General features: G+C 38.9%; 1 protein-coding gene across 3 annotated transcripts in view; it reads right to left on the reverse strand.

Annotated features, from left to right (window-relative positions):
• Positions 1-25160, reverse strand: part of SCAF11 (SR-related CTD associated factor 11) — a 48930-nt gene extending 23770 nt beyond the window's left edge. The window contains exons 1-3 of one of the 3 annotated variants that reach the window (XM_039382613.1): positions 25069-25160; positions 9825-9903; positions 8831-8985 (exon numbers count right to left, since the gene is read on the reverse strand). In XM_039382613.1, the coding sequence (XP_039238547.1) occupies positions 8831-8985; positions 9825-9885 (216 nt within the window). In that variant the 5' untranslated portion in view covers positions 9886-9903; positions 25069-25160. Of the gene's footprint in view, positions 1-8830; positions 8986-9824; positions 9904-15967; positions 15988-24218; positions 24742-25068 lie in introns of those variants that run through there. The other 2 variants (XM_039382612.1, XM_039382614.1) reach the window with 2 other exon arrangements.
• Positions 25161-25343: the final 183 nt, after the last annotated feature.

Here is a 25343-nt window from a genome sequence, read left to right on the forward strand (position 1 = left end):
CTTTTTTCTGCAGTCAGAGAAGAGAACAGATCCCAACGTGTAACACAACTACAGTTTTACAAATCATTTTGCAAGAAAAGGGAACTGAAGGCTATTTTACCCTAGTTTGATGGAAACAGATTTATTGTTTTTCCCTTATCACCTAAATGCCCTTTTATTGAGGCCACACTACATCAGATAAAACACACGAACACAGAAAACAATACAACGTTATTAACCACGGAATAGGGAAGCTTCAAATGAAGCTCCACTCAACTGGATCATGTAGGGAATCAGCTTTCAGAAAAATCCATATTGGGTATGATTTTTTCCTGTGAGAGAACTGTTTATTCATTTTAATTCCAGACATGTGTTTGGTGGAGGGGTGGTTCTTTGTTGGTTTTTGTTATCATTATTACACCTTTTTATTTATTACCCCCTTACCCCCCTTAATTCTGCTGGCCTTCAGAGGCTCAGTTCAAAACACTTCTAAAACAAAGAAAAAAACCATAACACACAGCCAGCCTCCAGTCCCAATTCACTTGCTGAACAAGAACCACTATATGAATTGTATGCCCTTAAGAGGCACATATCTGCACTTCAGAGAGCTATTCAGGGTATTTTTATTTATGCAAGCAAGATGTAGTATTAGAATTGCACAAGCAGCTGTGAGAAACCTGCATAGGAACTCTGTCCTGAAATTCAGTGGTGAATTGCAGTCTTGTCATTTCATCAGGGCTTCTAATTTTCCAGTTAATTCTATTCTTTTCTCAATTTCAAACAGTGCTCAACTTCTTTTTCACCTACCAGCCCCCAAACATCAAGCAATCAGGAAGTTTCTGAGCTTCTGATTTCAACTGAAGTAGACAGAACCAAATTAGACTGATTTAAAAAAAAAAAATAAAATCACGCAAAACAAAAAAAAGGCTCCAAGAGTAGTATCATGAACAAGTTGTTGAACAAGAATGTAAGTCAAAGCCATTACCTATCCTTTTGATGCTCTGACATTTTATCCTAACTAAAAGCCTTCCTGTTTGGGGAATGCCATTGCTCTTAGCAATGTCAGGGCCCTGGCTAAGAAAAGCATATTGGGTTATTAAGACACTTCCCTAAGGACTCAGATCATGAAGACAGTTTTTGTCCTGTAGTCAAGGTAAACCTAACTCACAGTAACATAGCAGTGCAGTAGCGTTCAGCTGGGATATTTGATAACATGCAATGCACTGTAGCTGCTGAATCAGCTGCAAACTTCAAGGTACATACTTTGATTTTTAGATATACTAGACTGTAAAAGATAGGTAGGAGGAAGTTAATTTGCTTAGCCATTTTCATTCTCATTTCAGAATTTACCTCAGCTGAAAAGTTTATCCAAGAATACAATCTCTACATTGAATTTACATATGAATGTCAAGTTATGTTCCCAAGTTTAAGACACAGTAATTTAGGTTTATTCATTGCAATGAAGTATCACAGAATAATAAGTGTTACTAGCAGCAATCCAAATAACAAGTGTTTTTGCTCCACCAGAAAAATGTTCAATGTTCAATTTTTCTGGATAAATGTTTAACAACTAAATACAGTTATATACAGTAGTGGAAAGGCAGGAGACATTTCGGAAGAGTCAAAACCTACCATTAGGTTCAGATATATTCAGAAACATCACATGCTCTTTCCACTCCTACTCGATTGCTTTTTATAGCCGTAGCATTATCTGTAAGTTCGCAACATTATCACAAAGAAATTCTAGTAAACTCAGGACACTTGCATGTGCACCCTCAGGCTCCTCAGGGGAGTATAGCTGTCGGGTACCCCATGGAAAACTAAAGATTGCTTCTGTCTAAACATGCATTAGCTCTCACCTGTCTGCTAACAAATAAAACCCAACCTTTTAAATGGAAAAAAACCAAACCAAACTTCTCTGTTCCATTTTCCCAACAGCAAGACGGATTTGTATTGCCACAGAAAGGAGTAAAGGTAAAAAAAGTTAACTACATTTATTACAAGAAGCAATTATGAGGAGTGGTGGCCTTTTACTCATCTCTTATCTTTTTTGAGAACCTGGTTCAGTGTTGAGCCTTCCTCATAAAAGACAAGTTAGAAATTCCTCTCTTCTGAGGCTTCTCCTCTTTAGGTAGTATCCTAAGTAACACTGAATGTAGACTATCCTTTTTGGGGAAAATATTTAAAACAATAAAAAAAATGCTGAGATAGAACTAGTCCAAGGAGTAACTATCACTTTTATTATGCACAAGGGAGAAAAGATGTGAAATGTGTCACAATCTCAGAAGAACCACAGCTTCGTGCATAGCGTTATAAATCAGAACATTTAATGTAATGTAATCAACAATATCTTTAGAACCTCACAGCTGGTATTTGTGACTTGCTTTGCTTTTCTTCCCAACAGTTCTTTTCTTGGAAAAATAGCAGCTCAGCACACTTCAAAATGTCTTTGATTGTTTACTCTCCATATGAAACTACTCGGTTTTCATGTTAAAACTGATCACTCCGTAGTGATTTCATCTATCCTGTGATATCTGGAGAATTCACTAGATAAAATATTTAAACGTTCACAAAAATCTGCAAGCCCTGAAAAGCTATCCATGAGCACGTGTGTGTTCGTTCTTAAGTTTTAAAAAAAATAATTTCAAAGTATTTTATTTGGTTTTTGTGGCCTTCTAGAAAAAAAATCTTCCTTTAGCTCCACAGGCATAACTTAATTTCAATATTCCTGTAACTGCTTCAGCACCACAAAACTGTGCTCTCTAAACTCAAGGAGTAATTGTCCCTTACTTTAACTGCATCACTTCAAACAGCATTTGAGCAAAGTAAAGAAGGCAAAAGCAGTTACTATATTCCAGCTGGGAATTTTCAGTAACATAAAATAACTTTGGCAGATATGCCCATCTCATCAAGCTCCATGTTATGAGGTAACAAGATGCGAGTATGGAATTCAAGTTGCCGCAGTAAATCCTCCCCCTAATTTTTTTTTCTTCAGGTGGCCCACAATAAAGTCTGTTCATCAATGACTGTATTGAAAAGCTGATCCAAAAAGAAATATGATCCTGCACTCTTACTGCTTTTTTATTAGTTAACCTGTTGAACAACACAAACAATACCAGATTCTCATAACTAAATTTAGGCTTAAAGGTGAGGTTTAAACTGTAAAAGCAATGTCTGTATATTTCACTCTATCTCATAAGAGTAAAATGCCCACAATTCCAACTTCAGTGAAAAGGGAGACCACTACACCAAATGTAGTGACAAGCACCTCTCCACATTTTGATGAAAGAAAAGAGATATAAAAAAATGCACTGTTTTCTAGAAGCATGTAAAAACCTCAAGATAACTTTCTTCCAGTCTACTTCTAAAAAGCAGGTACATTTAAAGGTTTTGTAGTTATGCCTTAGGAAAGTCCTATTTCTGACAAGAGGTTTTTTTTGAGGGGGGGCAAAATATCATTCAGGGATAGTAAAGATACAGAGTGCATAAGAAGAGGTTACTGTCTTAACACCTCGTCAGCAGACTACCTAGTTATAAGTCTAAACAGCTCTCTTCTCTCTAACTACATCACACAGTTGGCTAGCTCTTAAGTTCCAATTCAAAATTGCCATAAAATGTTGACAACTTCCAATAGAGCCAATGTGTCAATACAGTGACATGGAAGAACTGAAGTCAAACTGAAAAACGCTCATACAGACTTTTGCACTGAAAGAATTTGATTAATACAGTTTCTCTGTACATCACTTCTCAGATGCACTGTCTGTGTATATATCACCTTGGATACATTTGAACAATAAGGTTTTTTCCATTGTTATTTTTGGTTTTTTAGGTTGTGTTTCTTTGAACACAATGTATGTTTAGTTCATTTATGTGTGTTTAGTTCATTAATCTGCACTGCAGATCACTGTGGAGATTGTTGCCACATCAGCTCTTTCCTTCCTATATCCTTTAGGACAGAAGGAATTCAGATTAGAAAGAATACACTTTAAGAATTCCAGTTATCATACAGGTAAACTCTCCTTACCCTCAGAAAAATACACATGTGCAGTGTATATGCAGGGTCTACCTGAATATGCTCCAATACTTTGGAGAATTCATGGCTGTATATACTCCACTTTCAAATCCTCCAGATGAGGAAAAATGAGTGAGTGAAACCAGGACCAGAGCATGAGAGAAATAAGCTTGGTAGGTGAGGATCACTGAAATCAATGTCTCTTACACAAACATTGTAATAACGCAGACAACACTGAATTTGTACTTTTAACACTCTTCTCTCATGATGGTTCATAAGAAGAATTAACAGAGAAGCAAGGATAGAAATCTCCAGCACATTTATTAGCACTCTGAAAAACAGAAGGGAAGTTAAAAAGCCTACAGAAAAGTAAAAGTTTAGTCTCTACTTTAACACTGTTTTCTTTGAATAGAATACAAAACAAAAGTAGAAAGTTTTCATCTAATGCATACAATTTTCTTAGATGAGCTGTTTTTAGATACTTTGTGCATGTTTGCCATAGACGCTTAATTAACTTCCCTTTGCATTAGCGTTACCTAAAACCTTTCAGAACCAATTATTATAATCTAGAACATACGTGCTTACCCACTGAAACACAAGTTTATCAGAAAAAATAAAAGTTCAAAAATTTAGTTTTAACCCAACTAGTTTTAATCTACTTGTGATATTACAGACAAGAGAAATACATTAATGTAATTACTTCCCTTGGTGTAAAACAACTGTACCCATGGTTTTTGAAGACTCCAGATAGGGGATTTTTGTTGTTGATTTCCTCCTCCCCCTCTTTTTTTTCTACACACAGAAATAGCCAAAGCTTCCTCTCTGGTATGTGGGCAGAACAATTTTATCATGTACATGTTCTTTATACTGAAAGCAACTCTTCACTTACACTGTCCTTCCACTTTCCCACTGAAGGGTGTGCCCAATAATCTCAGCTCCAGATTCAGTGCCTTTTACTTTTTGTGATCTTCTAACATAGCCTCACTAAAATACAAAATACAAAAATACAAAGCCTCAAGTTTGAAAGTCTTCATTAGTAAATTACACCATGTCCATTTACAGAAGTGGTTGACAGCTGGCCCAGGATGAGGGACATTTATGTTAATCTTCAGGTGCCTAACCAAAACGGCCCCCAATAGTCTGCCAACCAAGTGCTGCCCAGCAGTGCTTGGGAGAGCACTGGTTAGCATGGCCAAAGGCACACAGTCAATCATGGTTAGGCTTCATGTACGAAGATTTGGGAAGGGCTCTACCCACATTTGCTACAAGTGCACTGGTGGCTAAAGAGGCCAGTGCGAGATATGCCCGTTGGCCGCGGTTAACCAACGGGGTGAAGGTGGAGATGAGCTTTGGTTAGACCACCTTTTCTAGACCCCTCTCTGAGTGGAGCAAGCAGCGCTCTCCTTGAAAAAGGCTGCTTGGTCATTCAGGATGCTGTTGAAGGAGACTGTCATCTCTGGGGTCAGTCTCAGGCAACCAATGTCCTGAACTGCCTGCATGCAGAGTTGGGTCTGCAGCTTCCAGTGCACCTTTCAACTGCTGTTTTGTCCCTCGCCTGTCGCTACAGGGCTTTACAAATGTGGGTATAACCTTCAGGCCTGCGCAGTGGATTTTTTAGGTGAGACGCAGCATGCGCAGAACTGGACCCACCCTTTAATCCTGAGGTTCATCTGCCAGGGCCGAGTGAGCTTGGACGGTGGCAGCGAGGTCCTCAGCACGTAGGTTTGATTAGTGTCCTTCTCTTAGATGGATGGCCTTACAGGGCTAAGTGAGCTCCATCTGCCCGGGTTTGGAATTAGAGTTGTCCTTCTCCTAGGATGACTGCCAGAAGGCTAACGAGCTCATCCTGCCCATGGACATATTTTACTACAGGACTTCTCTCGCACTGCCCACCCCCGACCCTCCAAGCAGGACTGCCCCGTCCGCCCTCCCGCCCATCTGGGGTCCCCATGGCCCACTGGACCCCCTCCCACTCCCTCAAATTGGACTGGAAAGGCACACAAGGTGACAGTCTAACAGCATAAGAGAGTTTAATAGTAGAGGCAACTGAGTTTAGTGCACAGTAATACGCTCAGGTGCCACAATTAACTAGAGTAAACACAGCCAAAGAGAGCAGAACAATTCAAGGGGCATTTTAAAAAGTTAATCTGAAGACAAGTTTCTTAGTGGGGATTCTTGGTTTCCCCCTCACTTTTCTTTAGCCAGTTAGACACATTTCCTCAAAGGGAAAGAAATACAGCACTGAACTGTATTGCTACTTAATTCTGAAACTAAATGCTCACATTTATCCATCAGGATCTAATACAGTAGACCTGTTATGTGGCAAATTTTTTATCCCTTTTTAGCCCATCATGGAATAAGGGCCATTTTTATATATTGCTTTTAAGTGCACATGTGTCTACACTCTCTCACTTCTTAAAAAGTAAGATCTTCAAAGTGTTACGGTTGCTGCCTGCAGACAGAAGATATGCTGGTACTGGACACCTGACTGCAGCTGCAATGTGGAAAATCTCCTGTAGATTGAAGAGGGAGCAGAATGGTAAACAAACTCTTACCATCTGTCTAAACTACTCTGGTTTTGATTAGAGTCTAAACAGTTATACACAAAAGCCATAAACTCTCAGAAGAAGGATGATTATGTACAATTTGAAAACAACAGTTTAAAGAAGTAGTTTCTCCCGTTATATTCCTGTTATATTTTGAAGTCCAGATCCGACACAGAAAAACAGAGGAAACATCTAACTTGAACACAGCCTTTAAATGTATGGAGCACAACTGCAGATATACAAAAGAGCATGTTGACTGATGTGAACATTAGCCTCTTTTTTTTTTTCATTTCATTCAATAATCTTATTCTCAATTTTCTTATTCTCCAGCACTTAGACAGGAAAACAGTGTTTCTAAAACCAATTTTTTTATATTCAATAAAAATACTTAATCTTTAGAATTTGTAGCACACTTTTAAACAGCAGATAATTTTTATATCTTTATTACTCAGTGACTTGAATTTGACTACTTGTCAATTATCTAGTTATGATCAACCAAGAACCACCAGAGAAAGCTAAACCTTATGCAACACTTCTCAAAAAAGAACACAAACATTTAGTTACTAAATATTAATAGCAGACAAAAAGCACATGGCATGAGCACGCTTTAAACAGCCACATGCTTATGTTTCTATCATTTCCATCTAAAAAACCTCATCTGCTTCTCACAGCTGAAGCTTCTGAACATCTGTCATCCAGTTTTCAACACTTCTTTTGCCCCTTTACTTTATAATAAAACTACCAGATTAGGCAATGGAGTTCCATGAACTCAACAGACCCGACTGACAAGTAACCTCAGAAGAGGAAGCCTGGCAGGTTTTACTTATCAGACATCACTAATGAAAAGCAACAGCAGCAGCCTTATGTAGATTTTGAAATGCCCCCACACCATTTTTATGGCATCACATCTACTTTACCTGTCAACTCTTAGGAGCAGTTGCTTTTATTCTACTTGGATAGCACTTCTGGCACAAAAAATAAACTGACAAGATAAGAAAAATGTCGTATCATTCATCTGCCTCTTCAGAACAAGAAAACTTCTCTTCCGCATTGGGCTTAATGACAATGTGAACAAACTCAAATCCAACAGGAAGCTGTCCATGCACTGTACTGCTTCCCTGGGCATGTCAGTATTTAGTGCCTTTCAGCTGTCATTAGAGCAACACGCTAAGGAAGTCAGGGTAAAATTGTGGGTGAGAAGTTCCTGTTCCCTCATAAATAAAATGACTGCAATGAATCAATTGCAAAATATGGCGACAGGAAACTTTGTTTATCATCTGGTTTGTGAATCTAAAGCAAGTTGCATATAATAACCTTTTTTTTTTACTACTCTGAAGTTCATATAAATTCCTCAGAAAGTGATTTATGTTACTGTCTGCCTTCAGGAACAAATAACACAAGAATTAAGGTTAAAAATATAGCAAGTAAAAAAACGCCACACAATAAATAAGCATATTGCATTTATACATACAAGTGACACCAACTTTCTAAAGGATATACTGCAACCAAAATCATAATTTACTTCAAAAGAAAGATACTGCAAAGAAACCAAGCAGTGGTCTCTACTAAAATGAGCAACAAATTCAAGTGCACAGAAGCAGAAGCAGGACAAAAAGCAGCAACCTCCTGCAGTAAAAAGCAGTACTAATTTGGTGTTTTATACTGACAATTGAAAAAGTTACAGGACAGTAAAGACACTAGACTTAATGCAATGATTGCATAAAATATCTGAGGGAAAAGGGACTAAACAGAACAAGATCATAAAGGATTTGTTCAAGTAATTTTTCTTTAAAGTTCCAGAACTATCAATGAAGTTATTGACATAGAACAAACAACAGATATAATTAAAATGAATTTTTTTATTCAGAATAGCACTAAGCCTTTGAGATGAAAACTAAGGTTTTATCAGACTCATTCTGTAGACTGACATGAGCACATATTGGTCTCAGCCCTAAGAGTTGACACTATGACAAACAGCATAAGGGATAACACAAAGTATGCTTAAGCTAATAACACTGCAATATTACAGCATCTGTCTAATCTTCCAAACAGCCAACACCAATTTGTTTACTGATCCCTAATCTCTAGTAACCATTACTAAGTCAGATTGTCTAGTGAAAGAAAACACTTTATTGCACTAAGGAGAAAGTTTTCTACAACCTATTTATAAAGGGGTCATTGAAACTCTTCTGTGGAAAGTCAGAATCTGTAACTTTCTTAAAAAACATCTGCAAGTATTAAATGCAATAGATTTCACTGAAAAATAAAGACACACCTTGGTGCTCAGTCTTACCTCAGCCCACTTAAGAATACAAGTCATGCAGAAGGTATGACTGCAGTTCTCAGGAAAACCAATCTCTTGCTCTAGAAGGCAGTTCAGACAGATGGGGCACGTGTTGCCATCATACAACAAAGCAGAACAGGAACAGCTTTCTTCGTTTTCTTCACCTGGTATTATTAATGTTAACACTTAGAATTTTTGACAGTTTTTGAAAAAAGTCCTTCTAGATTTGCATAATAAAGCAGTAAAAAGATACAATTTTTCTGCAGTTACAAGCAAGGCAAGTTTTCAGGTCTAATGCAGTGAAGAAGCTGGCCAGAGGAGCAGTTGAAAGAATGTATTTCAGGTGAAAAAAGCTATACAATGTATTTCATAGACTACTGTGCTAGTATTTGCCATTAAAACGAAGGAAAGTTAGCTCTAGTCCTATTTCAATAAAGAAAGCATCACAGTGTTTCCTATTGGCCATGTAGTCATTCAGACATAGTTTTCCTGAGTTACTCCTCCTTCTGTGTTTGCACTCTCTCCATGAAATAAATTAGACCAGCATATTCTATATGCATTATCTTATATACACATGGTTTACCTTAATTTTAATTTTGCTGTCATAGAATTATTTTAATCTGAAATCCTCAAATATTTACCTAATCATGTACATTAAATAAAAAATGCGACTGATTTTGTTAAAGTTAGAAAGTGTTTTCAGAATACAAAAATGCATGAACTCTTCTTCAAGGGATTTTACTCTAAATTATTTTCTCTGAATAACAATTGTTGTCACCACTTTTGTTTTGCTACTAGAATTCAGCAAGTAAAAAAAGAGAAGAGACAGGAAATAATATGGGGACCCCACAGGACAACGAAAAATATTATGAGATAGTGGTTATGTTTATAGAACTTCTTTCAAAACAAGCAGCATAATAATTGAGATGCAAATGTAAAATTTGACCTTCACAGCTTGAACCTGAACAATATACTTCAATATTTTCACACTCACAGACTTTACCTTCCATGCCTTCATGCTTCTGATCCTCAGTATCTTGAACACATTGCTTTCTGTTCTTCATCTTCTTACAAAATGTAGTCTGGAAAATACAGAAACAGTTTACACAGTTACTTCAGATTGCAAGTTGATAATAAAAAATTTAATGAGCGCTCTCCATTTCATTATACCTTTGTAGAGTAGAAACACATGACATTTAAAGTTAGAGATCATTTACAATCTGATGTAAATTTACAATGATGAGTATCATTACTGCTGTATAGTAACTGATGCTTCCAACTTCAAAATTTGCTTTTGTTAAACAAATGCAAAGTTTTTGCAATGTTTTAAGACCACTACTAGTGCTTTTATTTTTAAAAATTAAATGTATTGATAAGTTTTTATGCAAATCACCCCTTGCAACGCTGCAGTAACTAAAAGCTGCAACTTGCCTGTTGCAAATGGTTAAAGCAGCAAAATTAAACACACAAGCACCAGAAGAGTTGGCTGCTTTACAAACCTAGCATCACTGTACTAGTGGCAAGTGAGAAAAATGAAAGCAGCTTATAATTGCACGACAAAAACAAGAAGGAAACCATTTGAACTATTTGATCTCAGAAAAAAAAATGAATTTGTATCAAACAAGGGACAGGTCACAAGCACAGGTGCAACAGAGTATCGTGAATGGGGAGGGCACACCTTTTAACAGCTCTGTGAAAGAGATAACGTGGATAGAGTACATGGTAGTGATATACATCACCGAAGTTGAAAGAATTTGACCTCAGATAAGAAACAGCAAGTATATGTTCTTTGGAGGCTTACTTACTACATACAGAATGAAACAGTTGAAAAAAAGAGTATCTATACCAAGGACCGAATCTCCTGCATTTCCTACTTGGCAGTCACAGCAGAGATGGCACATGCACCTAAACTCCAACCCAGCAGCCCTAGAGGGATCAGCAGTTTTCTTCTGAACTACATAAAGCTTTAAAATTATTATTTATAAGGACAAATTAAAACTTCACAAGTGATTGAAGAAATCAGAAATTACCAAGATCTGCTTTTAAGCACTCAAACCTGAAATAAACTGACTGAGGTTTATTCTCATTCTTCAGTGCCATCACACTCCTCAACCAAACTTCCTCCCATTTCACTCACAAACTACACTACTTTCCCTCTACCACCAGGATATCCAGAAGAGCAAGAGAAAGAATTTGCCTCCCCAAACTTTCCTTCTAATCAAGTATTTATTGCTTTATCTTGGCAGCAGGAAGTATTTTAATTATTATTTCTTTATATTGAGAAAAGCAATGCCTCAAACACAGACAGTTCACTAAAGAAATTGTCAAAACTGTGAAACTAATTAGAAATCTGTAATTAGAATTCTAAATGACTTCAATGTTCCCATTAGAAATTACTTTTTAATCCCTCCAAAGGGAACATGTGAATCAAGCCACCTGAGGGTAGGGGAAAGTGAAGAGACAAAGAAACAAAAACCTAGCTATAAGGGATTTCCCCCTACACTGTTATCCCATTTTGATACAAAAAATTGCTTCAAAACATATTATTAGGATACATGGCATCAACTGTAGATTGGTTACTAGCACTAATACTAATACAGAGTTGCATCAAATGCTGTAAACTGTATGCAAGTTCTGCTAACAGTGACTGCCCAGACCACCATCTCTGCAAGCTAGACAAGATGAAACCCAACAAAAGCCAAACTGCTGCTTCAAAATTTAATGCCTTCAACAAGCAAAATATGCATCAAATTTGGACTGGTAAGACCACCAAAACCATATTTGAACTTGGGAGATCGAGGTCTGTTGCTTTCACTCCAATTTGCATGAGGAATTAAGTGGCTTTGGTCCCAGCAAGTGTAAATCACGGGGTGCTGTGCAGTATACGTGCTTTTGTACGTAAAACATAAGAACATCCCTTCTGCTCTACATCTTGACAAAACCTCAGCAATGCTTTACAGAAGTAGAAAATTCCACGAGCTGTACTCAAACCTTTCTCAACTCTAGAAGTCCCAGGGCACCTCATAGTTGAGGCAGTTTAAAGACAAGATCAAGAATTCCACGCTCTGCATACATCCACAGAAAATTATTTAAATAGATACAATTTAGATACTGAAATAAGCAGCAGCTATTGAGTTCATGCTTATTATAAGAGGTCTTGAATTCACTACAGCAGATTACAGAAACAGAGCACATAGAAGCTCTTCAGATTCGCTTTTCCCCAGAAAAAGTAACCTTTTACTCCATTGTACTCTTTCTAGACCCACAAACATCCCAGAAATTCTGGCACACTTCCAATAATTAGAAAAACAGAGATCCTAAAATTTTGACAGAATATCAGTAAATCCAAGACATGCAGCAACTGAAAATACTTATGTGGGGTTACACCACTCTTCTCACAAACCTATTATTTAAACAGATTCTGAGTGCTGCTAATGCATTTCACAGATCACTTTGCACAGCACAACTTTGTCAGTTCAACATTGCATTTTACTTAACACAGAAGAGGAATTTAACTGAATTTTTACTGAAATTTTTATAAATTAAGTAAAAGGTATCATAAAAATTTAAACACTACTTAACAAATTTACTTTGGAAAGATTATTTTCTGCACTACTTGAAAAGGGGCATCACAGGCATCGGAATAGGAGAAGAGCTAACACTGGACTACTATTAAATTCATAAAATTAAAAACGGAGTTAGGAAAAAAGAACCTGGTAGTTTAAGAAGAGCAAACAGCACAGAAAACGCTTATTTGTCCCAAAATGTGACCTATTCCTTTAGATTATTTTAAACTTCAAAGAGATTTGGAAGTATTGGTGAGACTTTGTCATTCCAGCTGTATGCCATGCATGTAAGTCTTGGCTGGGGGAAGGACAATGAAAAAAAATTATTTTTTTTAATTTATTCTCCCAGTTACCAAATTGTATAGGCTCATGTGAAGATTGTATGTCCACATCCATGGCTAATCATGTCTGATCAGGCTAATACGTATTTGAAAAATGCTAATATCCACAGAGTACTTACGCCAGATTCCACTGACTCGTGACCAACACATTTTAGTTATGATACCTAGTTGATGCGAAATATTAGAATATACCCCAAGACCTACACACACAAGGCACTTGACAGCAAAAAGTGCTATACTATGTTAAGGCTGACGAAAAAAAAAAATCAACCCCCTCCCAATTCTACAGATAAAATACTTTCTAAGAATGCCTAAAGACAGCATGGCACTACAGCCAAGATGGTACTTTAAGTTCTCAGTGGAATTACTGTGTAAGAGAAATACCTTATTTCATTTCATATTTGAGATAAAGACAAGGGTATTCTACTACATTGAATTGAGAACAGTAAACAAGGATATTAACATAACACAACACTACCCCATCTCCCTGTTTTTTAAAGGAGTTACACATTTAAGTTTCTAGGCTAGTCTTCAAAGGAAATTCCCATTCTTTTTTTCATGGAATACATCTGCCAACTAAAGTGCTTAAACAGAATTAACTGTAGATTGCAGTAATAGATTTGTCACTGTCCATCTGAGGAACACAGCTTCATGAAGTACTCAAAGAACTCCATAAAGAGACTAAGTGCCATTTACGCACTAAACAAGTTCCTATATCACAGAAGTATAAGTGTGATTTACCTTTTATATTAACACAAACTACTTCATACAATTCACAACCTAAAAATACAGATGTATTTCAACACTAATTCACTGTGCACACAGAAAGAAATGACTTGGTCTGTTCAAAGTCATGCCTCTGAACTTCCTAATGAATCTATTACATTAAAATCTTAAAATTAAATAGACATAGAAAAGTAATTTGAATAAAAATTATAGTAGCCTAATTATAAGCGACATACGAAATTAGAACATGCCTCCATTTTGCCTGACTGTAAGACAAAGTCCTTACAAGCATTCTTTACGCCCTGTAAATAAAATGCAACAACTAATTACACTCTTCCTCCAACACAGTAACAGTCTAGAGACTCATCTACACAGAAGTACCCCAGTTCAACTGGAAAAGGGGTTGGAAATCCAGAACACGTGCAACAAGTGAGCAAGTGCAAAATGATGCCCAAGACTGACTTACTCCTTTCTGCAACAGACTTAACTCACGAAACATTTGTAATCGAACTTCTTAGACACGTGTGGCACCAATACTCATAGTAGCAAGCTTATTTTGACTGTTCTGTTTCTATTAAAATATTTTACTTTAAAAAGGATTTGGGGGACTCCTAGTTGTGTTTTGATTTTTTAGAAACTCAAGAAACAATCAGTTTCAAATAGGAAAAAACAGTCAGACATTCAGTATACAGTTTATTGGCTTAATAAAACAACATTAACATTCTTTACTCCCATCAAAATTTTAGGCAGCAACAGGTAGGACTCTGTTTTGCCCTATGCATTTTGATGGTCTTTAAGAAACCTGGGAAGGAGGTTTAAGCTGCTTCCTTCAGCAAATATGTTTTTAAGGAAAACATATCTTAATAAATAGTCACATTTACAAAAAAAATTTTTGTTGTTGTTGTTTTAGTAATAAATGACAGAACACAGAGTGTCCTCTGGGGTTCCTCAAATGGCCTCACCATAACCTCTGGACCATTATGGGACAAATGTCCAGTTGCTAATGAAAATTTTGAAAAATTTTGCCAGAAGTCCTGTGCCACCTTGGAGATGGGCTGAGGAAACTCCTAGCATTTTCAATGGCTGTTGAACATTTGAAAATCTTTTGACCTACATGTCTACCACAACACATGCACCAGGAAAAAGAATAGGAAAAAAGATGCTATTGGGTATTTGTAAAGGTACATCAAGAACCTTCACAGCTTATTTTTTTTTATTTGGAAAAACTTTTGATTTGTCAGAAGACCCTGGACAGTAGACTTGCTTCAAGTGACAATTGAATAATGTTGCTTGCCTGCCAATAAATGAAGGCTAAACTGAGGATCTGGAAGCACTTATCCTGGATCTTCTCCTTTGTGTAATAAAATCTCATGGCCCAGAACATTAGTGAGAATAGAACCAACAAGCACACGTAAAGGGGGACTTTTTTAAAGAGTTTCTTTGCTCTTTGTATGCTCAAGTTTCACCTTGTCTGAATTCCCAAATCAAATGCTATAGAACAAACAAAGATGAGGAGAAAGAAAAAGACCAGTGCTATGCTTTGGGGAACAAAAAGAGAAATCTTTTTCTATAGGTGGTTTAAGCCTATTCATGTAGAACCAGTGCCTTGGAAAGAATCAGTGCTATTTACGCAAGGACACACTGCTGATTTAAAGACTCCTTCCAGGCCCTCTAAGGATGCAATTACCCAAGAGAGCTGAGCTAATCTAATCTAACAGCTTGCAGCCACCAAAAGAAGCAACTCTGTTTCTTACCACTAGTGAGGGTGAGCAGACTCAGCTAAGAGCCAGAGGTGCCCAAAGACATTGCAAGTGACGGAATGGGGGAGGGAAGACATAAAATGGGACTGCCCCTTTTGGCAATGCTAGAACAGCTAAGACTTTGTTGTCAAGCTTTCCCTTCAAGGACACAGCTGTACATAGATTAGCTGCCAGGTCTATGAAAACACAAGGTAAAGTCACAGGATAAAACTATCACAGCCAAATGGCTAGAACTATATCATCCTAAACAGTCCACTGCCATCTGTTGCTCTTCCCCCTCCCTACACAAAAGAAGGTAAAAAACCCACACCCAAAGCAACATCGTGGATATCCTCCTCTGGATTTCTTTTTCCACAGTCTGGCAGCAAGACACTGACATGCGCACTTCAATTGCAGATGCTGTGGCTACAGCTATGTCCCTGCTGGAATCAATGCTTTCATTTTTGTGGCCACCTCAACAATAACAAAGTGAACAGCAGCTGCAGACACTCAACACGCATGTCCAGTCAGCACTCACAGAACTGCACAGTACAACACTGTACTGCCTCCTAAGGAAGGAAGACAGGCACGAACGCACTTGAGAACCGGTGCAGTGGCTCAGATGCAGCAACTATCATCTAGTAACCTGTCTGACTATCCAAAGAGACAAGAGTTTCAAGGAAGACTTAGAACCTCAGAGTGGACACACACACAGGGTAATCTTTCTGTATAAAGCTTATAAATATAAACTGCCTCAAAACCTGCTGTACAGACCTTTCCACATTAAGTCAAGGGAGTAGGCAGTGTTCCTCACTGAAGTCTAACAAAGGAGCACCTGCAAGACATAGGCAAAACATCAGGGTAGTAATAAAGATGCTATTTAGTAAGACCTCACATATTTGAGAATATTCTATAAAGCGGGGCGGGGGGTTGATGGAACAAACCATGTGTTTTACAGAAAGCTGTGTGTTGGAAGTGCTGCTACAAATCAGATTGAACTCTATAGAATCTAGTATGTAAAATACTTCTGTTTATTGGATAATATAAAAAGGTAGCCAAACACTGTCAGCAGTACCACTTCACTTATCAGTGCCTTGACAACCTATGCTGATCCCCAAGTTTCTTTAGTATTCTATAATTACTAACAGTAACTGAAGAATACTTTACCCATCATCCACATAATTATTGGGACAATCCATACAAAGACTGATGTTTCCATCAAGCCACAAATGGTATGATGTTGGACCAAAACAGCTAAAGCATCGAAGGGATATTAATTCTCTGTGTCAAAAACACACTGAAGAAGGTTTCCCTGTATTCATCAGTTCTCACCATGCTAGCACACAAGACAAAGCCCCATTTTCTGAAGAAGCTCATGGAGACGTGAAGGAAAACTGATTACAAGCTTGCACAGCAGTTAGCAGCTTTTAGATAGGACAAATCTGAGTACGGTACTGAACTAGTTACTTTACTGGCACTGATGAGTAACTAACTACAGGAGGCAAATTTTATTTCTCCTCTTTCTGCACCGTCTACCATAAAACACTTTGTTCACTAGGATAGGTAGCAGAAGTTTAGGCTATCTTCTGAACTCATTTTAAGGGTGATGAGAAACTGTACATCAGCAGATTTCTCCAAAGTCAATTTAAATCAATTACCCCTACAGGATTTTCAGTATCTGCCATCAGCTGTGAGGTTAACTGCTCAAGCCATGTGACATTACCTGCCACAGAATAGTGAAATGACAGCTCTATACTATCAGTATGTTTAGGGTGACCACTGACAACCAAGATGGCCTTGTATTAGAGAAAATTCAGTTCGCAGACCAAGAGCTAGATAAAGCTAAACCTGATAGTCAGCAAGGAGAAGTAGAAAAAAAAAGGCACTTCGGGGAGTTAATTGTCACAATGTAGTTTCATTGATTCAAAGTATATATTTACAGCTGATCAATCTAACCTGTAATATAAAGTTATGCTTGTGTCCCACCTGGTGACATTTCTCAACTTCGTGAGAAAACCCCTTTCCACTCTGCTAGAGGACAAATTAGGTTATTCAAGACTGTGTCAGCTCTTGACAATGCAAAAGCAGTGAGGACAAAGCCCTGTAGATTCCCTACATGCTGAACTAAGGCAGTTTTGCAGGGTAGCTCCTCAGTAAGGCTGCTGCTGCTAACACTGCTTTCCAAAGATGTTCTGAATTATACAAGACAATCCCCAAACTAATCTTTACAAAAGTGCCCAACTGTGTTCACAACTGTCATAAGAAGGAAACATTCATTGGAGCCATAGTTAATTCCCCAGTGAAAAAACAGCCTCATATACAGAAGGCAGGATGAATAAAACCTTCTAAAGACTGATACAAGATGAAAAAAATGTATATTCACAGAAATTAAAAGCCTATCTTATTTTGCTTTCCAAAACAGTATTTTCAATAGAAGGCAATATGCACTGTGCTGCTGTTCCTCCTGTGCATGTGTATGATACGACTTCCAACAGAAGAACCACTACAACACAACCACCCCCATGGAGAAAACATATGTGTGTGCCACTGGCTAAGTCACATCATTTCATACACTGATAATAAAACACTGAAATACTATAGTAATTACCACGATACAAAGAAATATGAAAAAGTGTATATAATATTCTCTCACAAAATGTACATTTCAGCACTTAGGTGTTTCTTCTAAGTAGTCTGTGATTGAACTGGGTGAAACGGAGACTTAAAAACAACAGGAACTCATTAGGGATTAGGTACTATTGTCATGGTGCATGTTGTTGAAGCAACTTAGTCAGATCAGCATAAACTCATGACCTTGCCTTCCGCTGCTGAGGGTCCTTAGTCACATGCACACTTTTGCAGCTGGAAGGGATAGCATTACATACCAAAGTCAGCAAAAATGGCTCAGCCATTTCCAAGAACAGTTTAAAGAAAAAAAAAAAAGATACTTTTTTCTTGCCACTTGGAAGCACTAGTATTTTCATGCTTTCCACCAAAGAGCAGATATTTGGCAGTGGGTTACTGAGAGCAAGAACACGCTCTCTACACAAATAACCCTTCCAATTACAGCCATGACACAGATCTGGGGGGGGGAAAAGTTTGCATTTACTCAATAAATCTTTGTTAGTCATTGCATTTAATTTTTCCCCCATAAACTTGATCTGTGTTTAGCACACACGAATAACTTTAAGTTCCTATCCCACTGCTACACCGCACATGCAACATTCCCACAAGATGAATGAGCATACTTCAGCCAGTGCTATGGCAACACAGCAGGATTTGTTACAGTCATCTCTCAGATGCTAAAGAAACTAGAAAGACCATCTTTCTTTTTCTTAATACCATCCTAATCGTACCCAAATAGCCGGACTTAAACACCAGGGATGCAGGAACAGAACCAAAAGACCTTGCAAAGACAGAAGCGGAAAAGCTAAGATCATTCAACACTGGATGAAAAATGATGGGCAAAACTGATGAAGTAAGACTGAACTCAAATCAAAAGCTCAGGGGCAGCAGCAAGAACCACACTGAAGATGCAAAAAGTAATGGGGCAACAGAAACAGAGTGGTAGGTGATAAGAAAAGCATATTGAGCCAAAGACAAAAGGGATGAATCCATCAAAGGAAGAAACAGCATGCAGTTGTCCAACTACAGACTACCACTAATTTTTCATTCACCTACAACCAGGGTAGTAGTCTGAATGTTGAACTCCTCCAAACTGAAAGACACTCCTCTAACAAAATTTACGTAATGCATAGGCTCCCCGATAATTTCATGGATTAACTTAAATGGAAAAAAATGCACTACAGAAGACTGGATAGAACCTACACACAGGCTTGATAAAAATACCCTGAACTTGAGTCCTCTATTAAAAGCATGCTGATCTTTCATTTTAAGCATCAAATCAAGACTTCAGTGAGATGACATGTTCAGTATTTAAAAAATTTTATTTCCACAAAAAGAAACTTCAGATTTCACGTAAAACATACAGACATTGAGTCAAAACCAAACAAAATAAAGAAAATAACATGGCCATTTAAAAGTTTTGCCTCTCTGAGGCATACTTTTTTTTAAAAAAAAGCACTAGATAAAAGCTATGATGTCAAAAAGGTTCTTCTGGCTTTGAGTAACAGTATTTTATAAGCTCAGATCAAAGACCTACACTAACTTCTTACAAAACCAGGACAAAAAGAAATGCTTTGTTTGTGGAAAAATAGAGTCTGCAAAGGATTTATGACAACTAAAATAATTTTAAGCATAATTGTATTTTGCACGAAATCTCCAACAACATCTGTAGAATAACAATGCATCAGATGTCATTCAGAAGTAGTAGATAGATGAGGAGTAAGCAGTTTCAATTACCGTTGATCTTGCTTTCACAGCCCTTATTCAGCGATAACTTTCAAGACAGCTAAAATAAAGCAAGAAAAACATGGCCAGGAATGGAAGAGAAGTATGTGAGAGAAGATCTCCTTAACACCAGTAGCAATGCAAAAAAGGTAATACAAACTACTAACCATGCAAGATGGCAAAGTCAGATCTGAGCTTGAAAATACAACCTGAACTCCATCACCTTACTTTCCTTTCAACTTGTGAAGAGAGTCTAATAGAAAATCATGCTAATTACCATTTTGGCTTCACCATATGTACGGCATCAAGAAATTATCTATAACAAAACGATACTGTACTATCAATTCTTAAGTAACCGAACTAGGTTTGTTTATAATTCTGTTCTAATTCTATTCTATGTCATTGCAAAGCTTCAGAAAGAACTTAAGTCTCCCACATCAACACTACTAGAAGCTCCCTACAATGATGAATTGTCATTCAAATTGTCATTCAAAGTTTCTTGCCAGAATAACAACCACAAAATAACCACTGGGACCCACTCACTTATCCAAGAGTTGCATAAGGTACCTTTCTTAATTGGGCTGACGAAATAGCATCTTAAAAATCACAATTGCATAGGTTAATAGAGAAGAATATACTTTACTTTCACTGTTATGGACATCTTCATTTAGTAATATCTCTAAACCAAAACTCCAACGCGCTCAAGGCAGTCCTAATAGATTGATTTTCTCCAACTATTTCATAAGACTTCCAAGTACTTTTAGTGACACCCATCCATATCCGCAGTGGTCACTACCTCTCACATAACAGTTAACAAACTAAGAATGTTTAACAAAAAGTTAAACTGCATTTAGGAAGTGCTTACTCAGTAGTTGTAGAGAAAGCAGAAAAGATTGTCCCTTCCATGTCCAGACCTGCTGAAGCTATTTGCTCTGGATAGTGACCAGGCCAATTAAGACCGTGCATCTACCTTCAGATTCTACCTTAATAATCAAATTTGGAGGATCAGTACAGCCCAGTTTCAGTGTCTCCACCTCTCCTGTGGCACACCAAGAAAGGCAGAAATCTTCATTGCTGCAGTTTTGGCCTCTGTTGCTATCTAAAGGTATGGACATATACGAAGACTTCTGTCACAACACTGATCCCATGGAATTTCACATTCCTTATTACTGCTGGCACTCTAACAAAAGCCAGGTAGTAAGTAGAGAGACGACAATTTCATACTAGCCTGGAAAAGTTCCAAACATCACTAAATGCATCACTTGGGTTTACTCACAGATAGTACCTGTGAAGGCAGACCCCAGCTAAGCAGCACTTACTGACCTAATAACAGAGGAACAAAGACTGTATTTTAACAGGAGCTCACCAATCCTTAAAAAATGCATTTAGAAAGACATTATTATTGGTGTCTACTAGAAAAACTGATCAGATACTGCAATTTTACCATACTATTAGGCTTTAAAAACCAGCTTCTGGAAGATGTATTTCTATTTCTTCCCAATTCTCTCTATGTATTCTTATATATATATATATATATACATATATATATATATAAATTTATACACACAGCAAACCCGAGAATCTCAGAAAGTTCAGAGGAAATACCACAGACCACAAACTATATTTTTGAGTTAAAATTCAAATTCTGTGTTTTTCACGGAGGAAAAAAGTGTAATACTATTGTTTCATCATCAAAATAAATTTGTGAGACAGCATAACTCGCTAATAAAAAGTGAACATGAGAAAATATTCATCTAAGCACAACACATGCAAATATAAGACACAGATGCACAAATGCCTACAGGGCATTTATATATATTGAGTGTATATATTTATATATATTGTGTGTATATATATTTGTTTCCTGAATAAATTAAATGCAGTATTTTGATCATCCTTTGCCAAGTCAGTTAATGATTTCCTAATTTCTTACCTAAGGAAGTGACAACTTCCAGATTTAGCTAAACTGAATTTGTTTCTCCAACTGAAAGCCTTCAGGAAAGTTGATGTGCCACAAAAATAAGATGAAGGAAAGTTGAAGCTTTCAAGAAGAGGCAACTTCCACTTTTTTTTGTTTTGGTGGGTTTTGTTTTTTTTTTTTGGTAAAAGCTCCCAACAGAGAAAAACTACTTAATGCATCTGGTGTGTGCCACTTAAGTACAGATTATGCACATTCAACCTCTGAGAGCCCTTCCAAGGCAGTCACCATCCTTTGGTGCTCCATCAGACCCACATGCAGAGGTGATGAACATCTGTTCAAGACAGCAGAGCTGCAGCTTTAGGGAACAGAAAGGCAGATGTACATTCACCATTCATCTTCCACCTTCTGGCATCTACAGCCCTCCTTTTGTTATTTCACAACTGCAGCTAATTTCCTACACAAGAGAATCATCCTTCTCAACTAGTTCAGCGTATCAAAACTAAGCAATTCTCAAAACCAAAACTCAGATGTTTACAGCTTTTGGCTTGTGACCCTATCCTCAACTGTTGGGTGAAAAGACATCAAACAAGTAGGGCAGATATGATATCACTCCACTCATATCCTCTCTGCTCACTGCCCTTCAGGGCAAGTGGATTAGTATATACAGATGAAACAAAATGTGCCTACACTGCTGAAAAGCTATGAAAAGCCATGAACTAGCCCTTGTTTTGAAGTGCTCCAAAGCATATTCACATTAGAGATCTCTGGCATTGATGACTAGAGAAGATGTTTCACACTGCACCTCCGACACGTAAAAAAAAAATAGGCAAAAAGATTGGGAAATGCTGAGATTTATAAAATCTACTCAGCCTTAAAGGGTTTAGCAGATCAACTGTAAATACTTCAGAATTCGTTCAGACGAACTGATAACGATGCTCGACAACACTGAACAATAAGTTTAGCCATCATCAGGAACTGCTCTGCATGTTTTTGTAATTATTAACTGGAAGGACATTTTTTCTACCTCACCTTAGATCGCTGGCAAAAAAACTGAACACTGAACAGTGTATTGACAAAAGGCCAGGCTTCAAGAATTTTGGTGTAGGTATGGCAAGTCAGCCCATCAAACTCTTATCAGCAGTGCTTTTTTTCACCCCCATTAATATCATATATGTTTAAATACATCATTAATTAAAAGAAAAATCACCCTCTAATTACCATATAAAGCAAACTTAAGTAATATAAAGCTTTTGCACAGGTTTTTTAGTACTCAAGACAGTGGAAAACTGAGAAGATTCTGCAAAGAATCCCTGTAACAGAAGACAAAACCAAAAACCAACAGATGTTTGTAACCCGAGAAGAACCATCACGTATGAGGAGCAGAACAATCTACAAGTTTTATAAAACTAGGGGCTAGAAGTCATGCAATAACTGCACCAAACTACAGCCAGCTGAGAGCACAAAAACTCTATCCTCTGGATGTTTCGAAAGCAATAGCTGACTAACCAGAGAACGTGATAAACTTACATCTGCCTGTGGGGTCAAACCTTAACATACTGTGTTGGAGAACCATAAATTCAGGGTCAAAACACTCACTGTATACCTGGAAAAGTGTTCCCAATCATAAAGATGATCCGAATACGAGGCAAACCAGCGAACCCAGGCTTACTGCTATTAAAGCACTGAAAAACATTCTCTTTCATGATCATTTGGAAGAGAGAGATTTCCTCTTAGTGCCACTCGCCCAGGCCACAAAGCTGTTGTTCGTTCTGCTCATTCCTGAGCAGACTTTAGGTAAGTGAAACATGAAAGAAAATGGATATATCTCTTATTTGTGTCATTTGTCACTCTGGAAGTTGACACATCAGCAAATGTAAAACTACTAAAAGGAAAGCTTCAAGAGATCTAATATTCTGACTAAAAGTCTAAATAGCCTTCCCCCCACCTCCAATATTTTTCATCTTATCTAAGGAAATCAGAAAAACAAACACTGTATTCCTAGAAATGCTAAAGGAAACATTTGAAAAAGTACTTGGGATCACTTCTAAGTCATTTCCATGCCTCTGAAGAGGATGCTATCCATTTTCTTTTAATACTGTCAATCTCTAAATACAGCTTTTCCAGTTAAAAAACAAGAGACATTGATTACCACATATAATCAACCAAATAATAGCAAATTTTTGTCACCATGTCATTTCATTTAAGAAACCTACCATTTATTTCTGCGAAGATCAAACGAAATCCTGACAAAATGACTCTCCCACATGCAAGAGTCTGAATACCTACACAGTAAAACTAAGTTAGATTACACTGAAAACTATGATCCACTGAAAAGAAAATCAAAAGTACATAATACACCAGTGATCTACAAACTTAACATCAGACACTAAGTTAGCTAGATTTCCCTTTTAAGGTTACCAAAGCTACAAAATTACAATCTTAAAATAGCCGTTCAAGAATCAGGAGCATTCTATCCATTTTATAATTAGTACTTCGAAAGGCACAGCCTTAACCATCTCTTGACATTGTAAATAATGACTCTGCCAACAGCACCTAGTTACTGAAACTAAACACACGGTAACTACCTGGCCTTTCTGTTATTTCTTTCTTCCTAAGAATTTAAAATTAATTAGTAGACTAGGATGAAAACATTGTAAGAGGAAAACGTGGAGGAAAACGTTATAAACGTGGAGATGGATTGTGAAAGATGAGTTACATTTAGGGCTCAGGCTAATAATATTCCTTAATACTCACCAAAGGGAAAAAAGAAGAAAATAGGACACCATGTACTATAAAACAGAAGTAGTACTGGAGAGTATGTCATTGGCTCGGTAACTGCATTGCTTCCGGGCTCCAGCGCTACTCTGCGCAACTTTGCTGATGTTTAAGTCACTCGCGATCCCACAACAGCACAAAAGCAGAGCTGGGCTTTGAGCTGAGCCTCTTCGTGCAACTTCCTCCACAACTCCAAGGCCCCCGGTAACTCCGGACACTTCAGAAGCCGCTCGTCCAGCAAACGCTCCCGATGTTTACGGCTCCAGGAGGCCGGTCCGGGAGCGGCGGGACGGCGGTGCCTCGCCGGGCCGTATCTTTGTTCAGCGCCGCGCAGGATCCCCGGGCAGGGCTCCAGGGTTGCCGCTGCTCCTGGGGCGGCTCCACAAAAGCTGTGGGCGCGGAGGGCCCCGGATCGCCGCTGCCGCCCCGCTTTGTTCCCCTCTAGCCCCGGGAGCTAGACGCGGACCCGTAGGGGCCGAGCGGGGGCACCGGGCCGGGCCGGGCTCCCTCCCGGCCGGCGCCACGACGCGGGCGGCGAGAGGAGCGGAGAGCAGAGGCGGGGAGGGGAGGGAAGGAAAGGGGGGCATCCGCGGCCGGAGCCGGCAGCAAACTCCGCCCAGTTCGGCGGAGCGGCGGGAGCGCCCCGGTCCGGCGGGCTCTGCGCGGGCCAAGGCCGGGCCGAAGCGGGACGGCAGTGCCCGCGCCTTCCCTGCCCTCCCCTTCTCTCCGCTCCTGCCGGCGCCCGGCCCCGGCCCGCGGCCCTGAGTGCCTCCCTTCACCGCGCGGAAACTCCCGAGGGAGCCGGCCGGCCCCGACCGCCGGTGCTCACCTGGCGCTGCGTCGTTCCCTGGCGCGGCCGCTGCCCCGCACGGACCGGCGAGTCCTGGTCCGTGTCCCGGTCCCGGTCCCCGCGCCCCCTCAGGGCTCCCGCAGCTCTGGGAGCCCCGCGCGCTCAGCGCGCGCCGCGCCGCCACATGTGCGCGCGGTGGCGGGGCGGCAGCGCCGGCGGGGCTCGCGCGGGGGCGCTGCGCCACCAGGGCACGGGCGGGCGGGGCAGCCACAGAGACGCCTCCGGCCCGCCCCGCCCCCGCGAGCATTGTGGGA

Source organism: Pipra filicauda, unplaced genomic scaffold, assembly GCF_003945595.2.
Source record: "Pipra filicauda isolate LSUMZ 115617 unplaced genomic scaffold, ASM394559v2 scaffold277_size1012519_pilon, whole genome shotgun sequence".
In the NCBI taxonomy this organism is placed as follows: domain Eukaryota; kingdom Metazoa; phylum Chordata; class Aves; order Passeriformes; family Pipridae; genus Pipra; species Pipra filicauda.